Here is a 14,472-nt window from a genome sequence, read left to right on the forward strand (position 1 = left end):
GGGAGGTTCAGCCCCAAAATGACTTGACACTCCAGACCATTTTGTCAAAACTTGGTCCTTTTGGACTTGAATAACTGATGTGATCTAATCTATATGTGGACCAGACAGCGTTGATGGTAGCAGACAAAGAAGGTGGGGCAGAATATTTCCAGCAAGCTGTGATTTGACATTTGGCCGTGTTTAAAATATGTTTGATTAATTTTTGCTGTGGGCTCAAAACATTAGGAATGGGTCGGGATAGCAGGGTGTAAGAACGGGATGTGGGAATTTGTACATGGACTAATGTAGCTATTTTCATGTGACCTTTTACTGATGCAGTAGCATTGTGTACTAGCTATGCTTTATTGACTCCACATTCTTAAAAATGCGTTTGACTGCTGTCTTAATACAAAACTTTTGTAATTAACCTGTTATCAGGGTTTCTTTTTTTTTTTCTCCTTCTCCATTTTACGAGATATAGGGCGGTATCCAAATAGCAGCACTAAAGTAACGCTGCTAATTGATTGTCGCGGGGCTATCCAATTAGCCCCGAAGTGCTGCCCGACGCCGACACTTAATGTGTTTTTTTTCCGGGACCTGATGTGTCCCGAAAAATAATCCATGAAAAGTGCCATTTTTTCACCGCTGAAATGGCAAAAACACAGGTCCGTGAGCTTATCCACAGATCCTGTGTGTTTTCGGGAGAATTATCGAATTTTTTTGTCCAAAATCATAGGATATGTGGGGGAAAAAAACAATGGCGAAAAACAGGGATTATCTGCAAAATATCTCGCCCCCGACAAATATCAGGGCTAATTGGATCCCGGCCGTAGTGTAATGCTGGGTACACACGGAACGATCATCAGCGATAACGATATCGCTGAACGATCTCCCTTTTTAAAAATCTTGGTGTGCTGGATGAACGATATTGTTCATCCACACACCCAAAAACCACCCACGATCAACGATCGCGGATCCCTATGGAGAGATAACGATATCGTCCAGGTTGGCCTGCATGCATGGACGATGGTCATATAGTTATCGTCCAGCAGGAGTGTGCATCGTTGGTCGTTCATTGCATACAATCGTTGAGCGATATCGTTATCGTTCATATCGTTTGAAAGCTAGTGTTCCGTGTGTACGCACCTTTAGAATTATAGTATTAGATTTTGATTTTTATATTAGTATGGGTAGAAAGATTTAGGGCCTGATTCAGACCCACTCGCGAGCGGCTGTCCGCTCGCAAGTGGGTCGATGTTATGGACTGAGCATGCACACGACGGAGGGAGCTCCGTCGTGCGCATGCGCCAGACGCGACGAGCGAAGGAAAGTCCTTCGCTCGTTGTGTCCGATCAAAGGGGGCGTGTTGTCAATGTTGATTGACAGCATGCCCCCTTTGGTGGGCGTGCTGGGGGCGTGCCTCCCTGACGGGGGCGTTCCCACGGGAACGCCTCCCGTCAGAAGCCGGCCCACTGACATCACTAGTGATGTCAGTGGGATTGATTTTGGCTCTGATAGAGCCAAAATCACTCCGGAGCTTGCGGTTGAAAACCTCAACCGCAGGCTCCGGCTCGCAATTTCGATGGTCGCGATGGTCACGACCATCGCGGCCATCACAATGCACGCTCGTATAGCCTGTAGGTGGTGACCCACAGCTATACGAGCGTCCAGGAGGACGCTCCATTTTCATGGAGCCCGGCCCTCATTCAGAGTGTGCGCTCTGCTCAGAGCGTACGGCTCTGAATGAGGGCCTTAATTTGCATTACAATTTTCTTTTACAGATGGAGCAGAAAAATATTTCAGTTGAAAGACCATTTCAGACCTCTAACATTGTTTCTATACACACCATTTAGATTAAGTATTTTCAGCAATCCTCGCTAGTAAAAATTTACATTTAGCTGTGGCAATATAAACTTCACAATGTACAGTTACATTTTCTAGGGAGAATTAATTGTTCTTTTGTGCGTCTAAAAGTGACGGGCGCCCAACGGAGCTATTTAATTGTTGCTCCGGCAGGCACGAGAGAAGCGGGCACCCATTACTTATCGTTCTTGTTGCGCCCAAATGCTAATACTCGTCTAACCTATTGGGCACGTTGCCAGAACTGCAGTTTGGGCACATTTCTGCTTGCCACCTCAGGAGGGTGCGAGCAGAAATAATGGGCGTTCGAGGCAGTCGAGTTTAATTGGAATAACAATTGAATAGCTTTGTCGGGCGCCCCAAAAACAATGTTATAATTTACAAGCTTATATTTAGTTTTCTGTTTTTAGGGACAATTGAACAGTGAGTCTTCTAACCAAAGCCTATGTAGCCTGGGTTCTCTCAGTGACAAAGAACTTGAGGTAAGAATCACTTTTATGTGCTGCTTTGTTTTTGTTGGAATGTAAATGTGTGCCTGGATTTCACTGGTTTAATTAAGTGTAATTGAGCAAGTATTTTATTTGTATATTGTTTAATCTGGACTTTTGGATTTGAAATGATGGCAGTTGCTCAGTTGAAAGGTGTTCTCATTATTGGGTATAATGCATTGATCTGCTAGTGTTCACTTAAAAAACAGGAGGTTGTTGAATCATCATCTATTGGTCTTCATCTGTGGCTTTCAGAACTACTGAGAAAAATTATTGCACAGTGCAACAACAATGCTCTTTCGAGATATGTTCGCAAAATGTGTGTAGCAGAAAATTGTGCAGCTTCAATACTATATGATATAAAGAAAATTATATCTTTTTTTTTTTTTTTTATCCTCTGAGGAGCACTGGAACCTTTGGATGTAGAGGTTCAGCTAAGAGTCGTTCGGTCCCTCTGCCATTGGCAGCTGCAGAAAGATTATCTATTAGGCTTGCGGTGGACGAGACCCTAAAACAAGGGACTCGTCGCAAGCCCGATGATCGCGATAATCTCGACCATCGCCAAGCCGCCCGCTAAAGCTGTGGGCGGTCACCCACAGCTTAGCGAGCAGCCTGGAGGCCGGGGTAAAAAAAAAAAAACGTCCCGCCCTGATTCAGAGCGAGCACTTGCAAGTAGCGAGCTCCTCTGAATCAGGGCCTTTGTTTTGACTAGCCTGCCCGCACAGTATGCAATGGAGCATGGGGCAGAGTGGGAAAACACTCTGCTGAGAGCGTCCTGCGGGACCCAGATTTTTGTATTTTATTTTTTGTCACCACATTGTGATTGTGCGAGACGCCACAATGACCAGCTTGTGATACATTAAGGTGTCGCAGCACGCATTGGGAAGCCTGCCGTGAGATCAGTTGGACTTTTCTGCAATATACTGCCTACTGAAGTTTTGGGTTTATTGCTTTTATTATTCTTTCTTTTTCTCCTTCATTTCCTTCCGCTGCAGTGATCAGCAGCAGCCATAAAGTTTCAGAGGCTGCACTTTGCTAAATCTGGCAGAGTTTTGGCATCTCCTACTGCCAGGTTTCTGAAGTGCTGGAGCAGGTAAGTGATTTTTCACTGCTGAAGCAGACGATGTGTTTGTGCAGTCAGCCACTGGCAACTAGGGGCTGCATAGATAGAGAAGATGCAGGACCGTCGGTGCTGGTAGGCAGGTCAGGTGGGGCAGCAGTGCATGCAGTTCAACACTAGGCAGAACTGGTATGTAGGTGGACTTTCTCCTGGATGGTTCTCATTTTGGTGCTGGGCCCTGAGGGCAGAATGTTACTTTTGTCAGCCTGCTCCTCCTCTTAGTTAGACAGCGAGACCCACAACTGCTGCTCCTTCCTCTAACTCTGCAGGGAAGTAACTGTTGGGATGCATGGTTATTGGTCTGCCATTGGTTCACTCTCTCTTCCTCAGATTGGGTACTACAGTTTGTCCCCACCCTCATTTCCTTTGATCATTTTGGATAAAGGAAGTTCAAATGAACCTGGAGGAGGTGTAATGTCTGTTTATATTTTATACTTCTTTTAAATGTGGAGCTAAATTGCTTAATGGACAGTCAAATGGATATTCCCCATGCATAGGTAAGCGCCCTGATTGTGTTGTTGTGATTTGCCAAGGGCCTTCTGCGTCACTTACTATGCTACCAGAGAAGTCTGCTTGGGGTAAGAACCTGGCTAATTGGTAAAGGGCTTAGTGAATTTTTCCTTATCTTTGGAGAGGATCTTTCTTCTTCATCACTGTGCCTATGTCTTGTAATTTCCAGAGTACTGCTGTAGTCCGATCCTGGGAGGGAACAAACGTGTTATTTATGGAAAGGAAAAATGAGTCCCTTCCCAAGGTTGATGCCACTAGCATATTCTAGTCCTCTTCCATCTTTATTCTGATTTCCAATTTATCATTTGAGGAATGGCATGGAAAGGAAATCTGAAGCCATTCTAAAGTGGAGAAGTGGTTGGAACATCTTTTAGAAGACTTGCAGTTTGGTAAGCCCAGGTCTGAATTTCTGAGGTTTGCGGCGCTTGATGGGCTCTTTAGGGCTAAAATTTCAGGTTTTGTTGGACTCTACATGAATTACTTTTACCCACAAAATGTATGCTTTGGCAATGTCTTTTTCAGTAGAGTTATCTTCGGAATATTCCCAGACCTAGGGGACCCTAGGTCGCAGTTCTTTTATTACACTGGAAACGTGAATCGCACTGAAATAGGCTTTGTCAACAAGCGAACATTAACCAATCCATTTGGAAGCACCTGTGATGGGAGCTTTTCTATTTCTATTCTGGTTTCAGTGGTACAGTTCCTCTTAAGATGTAGATACTTTCCTGGGAGCCTGTATATATATTGTCTCAGTAGTAGGTAAGATGGCTCTGAGCCTGGTAGTTTAGTTGATGCCTTATGTTATAACTTTACATAAGCTATTGCTTTTTACTCTTCGTCTGGACATTTTATTGTTGAAGAGGATTTTGATAAATTGTCAATAAAACTTAGGCCTATGTTATTGCCTTAATAAGTCTCTTCTGCACCAATGATAATTAGGCCCCTTAGGGCCTGATTCAGAGGTGAACGTGAAAGCGATTAGTGTATGACGGGGTATATAAATGATGCATGGGTCACCTTTTGAAATTAGATGCTTTCGAAGACAGCATCGGATCACCATCGGGAACGTCGGGCGGGCCATTGGACATCTGACTCTGAATGTTCACGTATCTAAATTGCCGATGCCAATGAATCTGCTTTTAAAGAGGCAGATGCTGACTTCAGCACTGCCACAAAAAGAGCGGACACAACTCTGTTTTGAGCAACAGCCTCCCCCAAATCAAGCAGCGGCTTACAGCACACTATAATGGGATTGCAGTAACATCACGGCACATGCGCAACTGCAGCCCTGAGTCATGCGCAGTCCTGAAACAATCGGTCATTTACAACCAAATTGGTATTATGTCCGGGACTGAATCACGCCCTTAGTTCTTTAAAGCTTCAGACCTCCACTCTGTTTTTTTATTTTTTTAATTATTATTATTCTTGGGATTTGCACCTAGTTTTGTTTGATTTGCAGCATCCTCCTTTCAAAACTTTGTTTTTTGTTAAATTTAAAGTTTCTTATGTGGCAGGCGGCTTTTCTTTTGGCTTTCTGTACATGTAGGGTGGCGAAATTGCTGTGGCTTGTATGTTGCAGGTCTACATAACTCCTTTTTAATGAAGATAGGTCTGTTGTTCGGGCAAAACCCTCTATTCAGTCCTGGTCCCGCTTTAATTAGGATATTGTGACTTATGCCCATGGTCAACCTTCTGAAGAGGTGGAGTTAATTTTTGGGGTGCTGCCATGGCTCTGACGCAACAAATGAGTTTTGCAAAATGTATGGTCCTCTATGATGCCCACAAAAGCTGTTGTCCTGCATCTAGGCAGAATGTTGCTAGTTGAGTTACTTTGGTAATTGATGGGCTAACCTTGGGGCAGGGATACTTGTTCCTGAAAATGTGAGGAAGTATTTTACTGGATAGGTGAGTGCCTTCTCTGAGGTGTGGCACTGAGCCTCCTATTCCTTGACCTAATCCTCTTTCCATAGGTTTGCAAAGTTTTATGTTTTGCTGCAATTGAATTGCGCCCTATTCAATTGTAAAACAGACGAAATTGCGGATAGGCAAATGTTTTAAAAAGCAAAACTAGCGAAAAGGACATCTCTTTTTGGGCAAATCAGTCTGTACCCCATAAAAAGCTTCAGTGACCCTGGGAATCAATATACAATAGTAGTAGTAGTCCTAATAAAAGTATTTAGTGAACTTATTTTGAGGCAAAGGGCTGTTATATGCATATGGGTGAGAAAATGATAGAAAGCAATGTTTTTTCAGAAAAATAAGTACCGTAGTTAAATTTTAGGTACATGAAAATGGGTACTAGGATATTTTGATGTCTCTAAAATGAAGATTTAAAAAAACTTAAAAATATCCCTGCTGCAGCCTCCTGCAATCTCAAAAACACCTGTCTCATCCATATAGCCCCCCAAAATACCAGCCCCCCCCCACTTTTTACACATTTTCCAACACTTTTTAAATAATAAAAAAAATAATTACATTTTGTAGAATGATTAATCTTTGGGGGGGGGTGTCCAGTTCTGGATCAATTCCCCACATTTGCACCCCAAAATAGCAATTTTGCACTTCCAATTCGCCTGCCTGTATGTGATGACACTTTTTTGCCTATTTTTCCAAGTAAAGTTTTGCGTAGGCGAAAACGTCCTAGAATTGAATATGGAGAAAAATAGAAAACAGGCGACAAATGCGAATCGGTGAAAACTTTTCTCCAAATGGCACTTTTCGCCGCTAATTGATTTCAGCCCTTTGTACACTAAAGAAACTCTATACAAATTCCTAGTTAAACTGCCTCTCTGTATGTCACTTTCTTCTTTTGACCTTGTTGCACTACACTTTACTGTTGTTGTGTGGGGTCTGTATGTATTATGACTAAAAGGGGCACTAAGGCGTCCCAATAGTTAATTACCTGCAAATATCTGAATTATAAGGGCAGTCATCGAACTCCCTAATGTATATCAATCCTGTATAACAATATCCGGGACGTCAGATCCACCGTCTTGAACGCCGCGGGTTACACTGTGCTACAATACAGGGACCCCCGGGTTCAGTCCCCGGCATCTCTAGTTTAAAATGGAATTACTGCCCCACAGCACATTTGTTCCATTCACCAAAGCTAATGGTGTGAAGTTTGTGTATTCTTCCCAGGTTTTTTGCGCAGTACCTGGAGTAAATGCAAATTTTATCCCATTTCTCTGCTGAACTAGAGGCTTCTCGGAAAGAGAGAGGAGTCTCCAGGTTAGCTGTTCTAAAAATATCCAGCATGGGCAGGATCATTAGCTGAACCCAAGGATGGGATCTCCAGAGCACAGGTCTCTAAGAGACTGTTGCCCTTAGTCTTCCAATCAGAGGAGGAGATTATGCCACTGTGTGTGGGGCATATTTTGTCCCAAAAGTTCACCTAGTGGTATCCAATTCGACAGGTGTTGTATTTACACAACAGTGCTTTTGCTTGGGGAGCAGATGTACCGGCGGTTATTATGTTTTTTATCCTTTGTAGGAGCTCGAGTGGCTCACCTGATAAGGTGAGTACACCTGTGACAAGTCTGGGACAGCAGGCTACTTTGTTAGTTTTTCTCCTCCTACAGTAGACTGTCTACAAAGACTCCGCTGCCAGCCTCTGGGGCCACGCCTTTGAAAAAGAATCCTCTCAGGCCCATTTATACTGCGTTCTGAGAGTGTAGGTTCTGTTGGCAGTATAGATGAGGCTGCAGGATTGCCTGAAGATGAGAGTGACGTTGAAGATGTTGGCAATATTTTCAGATCTGGCGTTTTGACGCGTAGTGCGCTGTGGCTTAAACTATGACGGCATGTAAGAACGCTGTGTAGGCTCTTTCAGTCAAGGGAAGACTATTGATTGAAAACTAGTTATATGGTCAAGCTACGGGGGGGGTAAATAATTTTATATTCCATCTGCGGCTTCTTCACCTAGTGTTATTCAGGACCCTTGTTTCGGGCCTTTAGTGCTCCGAGTTGTTGATGGGACCATCAACTTCCTGTGGTTCCGAGGGTCGGGGCAGATGGTACGGGCTTTCCTCTCACCTGGGGGTCCCGAGAGTGGGAGCGAGTCTTCAGGACTTCAGAATAGAATGGACAAGGTCTTGTACGGATGCTTCGGTCCAGGATCTCATCACTTGGGGATGCAAGCTTGACTCTTTAGTCTCCTCTTCTGCCTTGGTCAGTTTCCAACGAAAGGAGTATCGTTTCACAGCAAACTATATACTAGCTTCTAACCACGACAGAGGTGGTCCAGGTTCCCAGACATCAGACCTGACAAAGTTTTTACTCCAGTCTCTTCGTAGTTCCGAAGCCCTACTGCTCTGTCAGACCTAATTCGAACTTGTAGAATCACTATCATTTTCAAGTTTAGGATAGAGGGCCTGATTCAGAGCCGCTCGCAAAAAGCGAGCGCTTGCTCTGAATCAGGGCGTGTTTTTGGGGTTTTTTTTTTGTTGCGGCCTCTTGGCCGCTCGCATAGCTGTGGGTTACCACCCACAGTTTATGCGAGCAGCCATGATGATGGTCGCGATGGTCAAGACCATCGGGCTTGCGACGAGACCCTTGTGGTAGGGTCTCGTTGCCGCAAGCCCCAGTGGACTTCCTGCACTATTAGAGCAGGAAGTCCACCTACTGACATCACTAGTGATGTCAGTAAGGCCGCCCACAAATGGAGGCAATCCTGCAGGAACGCCTCCGTTTGCTCAGCCACGCCCCTGCCCCGCCTTCCAAACAGGGCAGCTGTCAATCAACATCGACAGCTGCCCCTTTTGGATGAGAGTGCTTTTTGTGCTTGCTCCGGGGCTTGCGCACGCCGTGCGTGCGTACTGGACCATCATCGACCCGCTTGCGAGCGGGTCTGAATCAGGCCCAGAGTCCCTTCAGTCGTGGATTGTGGGACTTGGTGATTCACGATATCTCTGGATATCAAGGACGACTTTCTTCACATCCCTATCAGGCCACCTCACCAGGCGTTCTGCGATTTTGTATTTCGCAACGCTCATTTCCGGACTTAGAGCTTACTCTTTAGATTATCATCAGTCCCCAGGTTAAAACAGGGGATCACTCTTATCCCTTATCTGGACGATGTTATTAGAGCTCTTCGCATCTCTGTAGAGAGGACAACAGCCGTATGTGGAACAGACATTCTATCTGTTTTGTTTGCTGCTATTCGTCCTCGCTAGCCAGCCTCCAAACAGTCGCTGGCTCGCTGATTTTTTCTGACATTCAAACAGGCGGATATGGCATCCTATAGGGTGACAGCTTTTTTGGTTTAGTGGTTTGTGGTGGTTTTGCATTGTTATGGTCCAAGGTTCGTATCCCACCACAGCCTAATGTTATAGGGCCTCCATTTTTTTATACGGAGCATTCCTCTCGCTCAGTGGGTTTCTCGTGGGCGGCTGCTCGCAGGGTTTCCATTGAGTTACTTTGCAGAGCGGCTTATTGGTCTGGCAGGCATACCTTTATTCTTATTTATATATTTGACACGTTTGCGGCCTCTGCAGCACAGTATGGCCAGTCTGTTTTGCAGGGTTCTCAGTGCTTTCCCGCCCGTACTGGGAGCTCTGGGTCGTCCCCACTGTCTCTGCACTCCAGTGTCCCCTAGTGGATGAAGGAGAAAACAAGATTTTGGTACTTACCGATAAATCCCTTTCTCCGATTCTATAGGGGACACTGGGCCTAATTCAGACCCGCTCGTGAGCGCTCGCAAGTGGGTCGATGTTGGTCCAGTGCGCATGCGCACGAGGGAGCCGGCTCCGTCATGAGCATGCGCGAGACCCGGGTAGCGACGGCCAAGCCGTCGCTATGGGTCTCTCTTCAAAGGGGGCGTGCTGTCGATTGTGAGTGACAGCAAGCCCCCTTTGGTGGGCATGCCGGGGACATGGCTGCCCAGGCGGAGGCGTTCGCGGCCTGGGGCCGGCCCCACTGACATCACAAGTGATGTCAGTGGGAGTGCTCTCGGCTCTGATAGAGCCGAAAGCACTCCAGGGCTTGCGGCAACGAGACCCTACCACAAGGGTCTCGTCGCAAGCCCGATGGTCCATCACGACCATCTTTTTGGCGCTCGCTATAGCTGTGGGTGGTCACCCACAGCTATACGAGCGGCCAGGAGGCCGCTCTAAAAACTAAGAGGGACGGCCCTGATTCAGAGCGAGCGCTCTGTCAGAGCGTCCGGCTCTGAATCAGGGCCTCTGGATGCCCACCCTGCTCTGTTCCTTCCTGCCAGGTTTGGGGTAATTTGATGTTAGGACTCCTTCTCTTCTGTTTTGTTTTTTATCAGCTCCCCTCGGGAACCGTTTTCTGAGACTGGGGCTTGGAGGGGGGTATAGAGAGGGAGGAGCTAGTTACACTTCTTTAATATTTAGAGTGCCTAGCTCCCACTCAGCACCGTCTATACCCACTGCACTCCAGTTTCCCCTATGAAATCGTAGAAAGGCATTTTTTTGGCTAATTACCAAAATCCTGTTTTTGGTGTCAGAGATGCAGCGGAAGCCGCTGCTGTCAGGGCCCGGGAATGTCCGCGTCCTCGCTACACCAGCTGGGGCCTTATCGTCTGACGCTGGGGATCGGCAGCAGACGCTTATGCTGCCACGAGGCCAGCGTACCTGGCTAGTTCACACAGCCTAGAGGAGGTAGGTGCTCCCCCGGCAGCTCCTCCCCTGACCCAGGTGCAGTCCCTACGAAGGGTTTCGCGCCTCTGGGTTGCTCCGCCTACCCTCCACGTGTATGAGACGCTCACGGTCCACGCTCAGTGTTCCCTGTAGCTGTGGTCTCAGGAGGGTCTGGGTCAGTCTTCCTGTATACCTCTCCCTTGGTGCTCTATGTCCTAACATTCTTTTGCGTTGCTGTAGTTGGTTTAGAGCCGATTGTAATTATATTACATATGCATTGTATGTGACTGTTTGCTAGCTGCTAATTGACACTGTCTTTTATTTCTAAATCTGTCAATTATAACTATCACTGTTTTCTCCATCCTTTATGGGTGGAGGTTTCTTTCTGAGTACTTCACATTCAATTAAGATTCTTTGAAGGTTGTAACATAACATTGCAATTATTGCCTTTATTGACCATGTCAAAAGATAAAGGGAAACAGGAGGGGGTGCAGCCTGTGCTGGTTCCATGTAAGTCATGTACAACTTATGTGTCCTTTCAGGACATAAAGGATGGTTTGTGTGTTGTCTGTTATAAAGAGTTATCTCACCAATTCAGTTTACCTGTCCTTGGACAATTACAAACCATCTTGGGTTTCCTCTTTGTCCCAGGTTATGATGAAGGTTGTGGATCGTATGGCTGCTTCTACGATGCCTCCCTGGATGGGGTGTCCACAGTATACTATGTTTGTACCTCCTATTCATCCTTCATGGAAGGATGTTTATGGCCATTCTAGTCAGAGTATGGCACCATCTGATGTTGATAACAGGGCAATCAGATGATGCACAAGGTTCCTCTCCAGGATCTAGCTCTGGGGAGGATGATCATCCGTCCACGGTGGATGCTCCTTCTTTGGTGAGGGCAGTTAAATACTTCCTAGATATTCAGGATGATGAACCAGCTCATAGTAAGAAGGCTCCAATGTTCAATCACCACTGGAAGGTGGTCAAAACAAAGTTCCCTGCATCTGAACAGCTTACATAGCTAATCGAGGAGGCATGGGGTAACCCTGATAAACTGTTTTATGTGAATAAAAGAATAACATCAATGTATTAGTTCCCACCTTCTGTATGTACTAAATGGGAGGTACCTCAAACTGTGGATGCTCATGTAACACATTTAATCAGAAATGCTACATTGCCTATTCCATCAGTGTCTTCGCTGAAGGATTCCACAGATAAAAATATTGAAGCTCGTCTTAATGCAATATTTTCGTCATCTGGAGCGCTTACTCATCAAGCTATGGCTGGAGCCTGGGTAGCCAAAGCAGGTTGAAGAATGGATAGGGGCATTGAAAGATCACTACCAAATGCTACCAGAGAACAGATGTTGAATATCTCCCACATATGGTAAGTGGCTTCCTATCTGGGAGGGGCTGCAGTGGATGCTTACATTTTAGCTTCTAGGGCATCGGCAGCATCAATAGTGGCACGCAGGACCCTTTGGTTAAGATCTTTGAAAGCTGATACAGGATCAAAGAGGGCGCTGGAGGTCTTACCTTTATATGGAAAGGTACATTTTGGAGCAGAGTTGGATAATCACTACTCTGGCGGCTTCAAATTCTGCAGGTCTACCATCTACGTCAAAGACTAGATCTTTTCAGTCCTTCCGTCCTCAGGGACGAGCAAAGGAACAGTCTTCCTCTAGGCCAACTAGTTTCCACAAGTCTAAGCGACAAACTAAGAGGTCTGGCCCAGCAAGGTCCAGCTTCTAAACCGGGCCTCCTACTGGGAGATCCCAGGGTGGAAGGCCGTCTTCTTCAGTTTGCGGATTATTGGCATCATACAACTACAGATGCCTGGGTCCAAGAACTGGTGTCTCAGAGGGATGCCCTCACTTTCAGGAGTCATCCCCATTTTATGTTTGAACAGATCTTCCAGCAGATACAGGCAAGGCCTTGGCCCTTCAGGAAGCCATTCACTCCCTCCTGCAGGCAGGGGTAATAATCCCGGTTCCCGTGTCTCAACAGTGAAGGGGTTATTATTCCAATCTGTTTCTGGTTCAGAAACCGAATGGGGCTTATCGCTCTATACTAAATCTAAAAACCCTCAACCGGTTTGTCCATGTACCAAAGTTTGGTATGCAAACTCTCCGGTCAATTATTTTGGCAATGGAGCTGTGTTGGTTTCTCTGGACATTCAAGATGGATATCTGCATGTTCCTGTTATACCATCCCACCAACAATTCTACGGTTTGCTGTCCTTCGGCAACATTACCAATTTCAGGCTCTACCCTTTGGTCAATACCTGGGGAGCCGTAGATAGGCCAAAGTAATAGCAGTCATGACTGCCTATCTTAGGCGTCAGGGAGTCAGAATTCTGCCATATCTGGACGACCTTCTGCTATTGGCACAGACTCCGGTTATGTTACAAAACCATCTTCAAATGACTATATCCTGCCTACAAAGGCACAGCTGGATAATCAATTGGAAGAGAGTGTCATTTTCTCCAACACAGCAGATGGTACATCTGGGAGTATTTTTGGATTCACGAGCACAAACAGTGTTTCTGCCAGAGGACCTATCATTGCGAATATGCAAGCTGCTACACAAGCGAAAGGTATCCATTCTGTTAGCAATCCAGGTCCCTGGGATCAATGGCATCCACCTTCGACATGGTGGGGTATGCTCAGTTCCATTCCAGGCCTCTACAAAGATCGATTCTCTCGAGGTGGAACAGACGGCATCATCTTATAAGGTCTCAGAGGATCTTTTTCACTCCAGAGGTTCGTCACTCCCTCATGTGGTGGCTGCGAAGAAAGGATCATCTAAACAAAGGGCGTCCGTTCTGGATTCCAAGTTGGGTGCTTCTCACCACGGACGCCAGCCTTTGCGGATGGGTCATCACACCTTTCAGGGAAGATGGACAAATCAAGAAAGTCTTCTGCCAATAAATATCCTGGAACTGCGAGCAGTATACAGAGCTCTTGTCATGGCACAGGATCTGCTCCAGGGCAGGCTGGTCCAGATCCAGTCCGACAATGCGACTACAGTGGCCTACCTCAATTATCAGGGAGGCACAAAAAGTTATGCAGCCATGAAGGAAGTTACAAAGGTTCTGATTTAGGCAGAACGTCATCTACGGACCAGCTCGGCAATATTCATACCGATAGTACTCAATTGGGAAGCAGACTTCCTAAGTCGCCAGGACATACATTCCGGAGAGTGGTCTCTCCATCCGGGAGTATTTCAGCTCCCGGTAAACAAATTGGGTCTAGCAGAGATGGATCTCATGGCGTCACACCATAACCACAAGGTCCTCAGGTACGGGTCCAGGTCCAGAAACCCATCGGCAGCCTTCGTGGACGCACTGGCAGTAAGATGGGATTTCAAGTTGGCATATCTCTTTCCTCCGATTTCTCTTCTCCTAAGAGTTCTCAGAAAATTCAAGCAGGAAGGCGGAATGGTAATACTGGTGTCTCCGGCTTGGCCCAGACGTAATTGGTTCACCGACGTACAGAATCTATCAATAGACAGTCCGTATCCTCTTCCTCTATGGTAGGATCTGCTAACGCAGGGTTCCTGCTGCCATTTGGACCTTCCCCGTCTGGCTTTAATGGCGTGGCTCTTGAGTCTTCCATCCTAAGAGCGAAAGGTTTTTCCAGTTTTGTATGTCAAACGATGATTAGGGCACGAAAGCCTGCCTCTGCCCGCATCTATTACAGAGTTTGATATTCTTTTGGTCTATGGTGTTCCCATAGGAAATATGATCCTAAGATATTCAGGATTTCCAGGATACTGGATTTTCTTCAGACAGGATTAGACAAAGGTCTACGCCTGGCCACTTTGAGAGTGCAGGTGTCTGCACTGTCAGTCTGGTTTCAGAAGACGATCGCTTCATTAGTCAGATGTTCAAATTTATTTCCAAGAAGTTT

At 46.1% G+C, this 14,472-nt stretch overlaps 1 protein-coding gene across 3 annotated transcripts in view; it reads left to right on the top strand.

Annotated features, from left to right (window-relative positions):
• The window catches only part of TLK2 (tousled like kinase 2), a 178,325-nt gene that overhangs the window by 59,945 nt on the left and 103,908 nt on the right, over positions 1-14,472 (top strand). For all 3 annotated transcript variants that reach the window (XM_088442441.1, XM_088442443.1, XM_088442442.1), the window contains exon 3: positions 2,250-2,321. In XM_088442441.1, the coding sequence (XP_088298567.1) occupies positions 2,250-2,321 (72 nt within the window). The remainder of the gene's footprint in view (positions 1-2,249; positions 2,322-14,472) is intronic.

The sequence above is a fragment of the Taudactylus pleione genome, unplaced genomic scaffold, assembly GCF_031769625.1.
Source record: "Taudactylus pleione unplaced genomic scaffold, aTauple2 ptg000018l, whole genome shotgun sequence".
Classification (NCBI taxonomy): domain Eukaryota; kingdom Metazoa; phylum Chordata; class Amphibia; order Anura; family Myobatrachidae; genus Taudactylus; species Taudactylus pleione.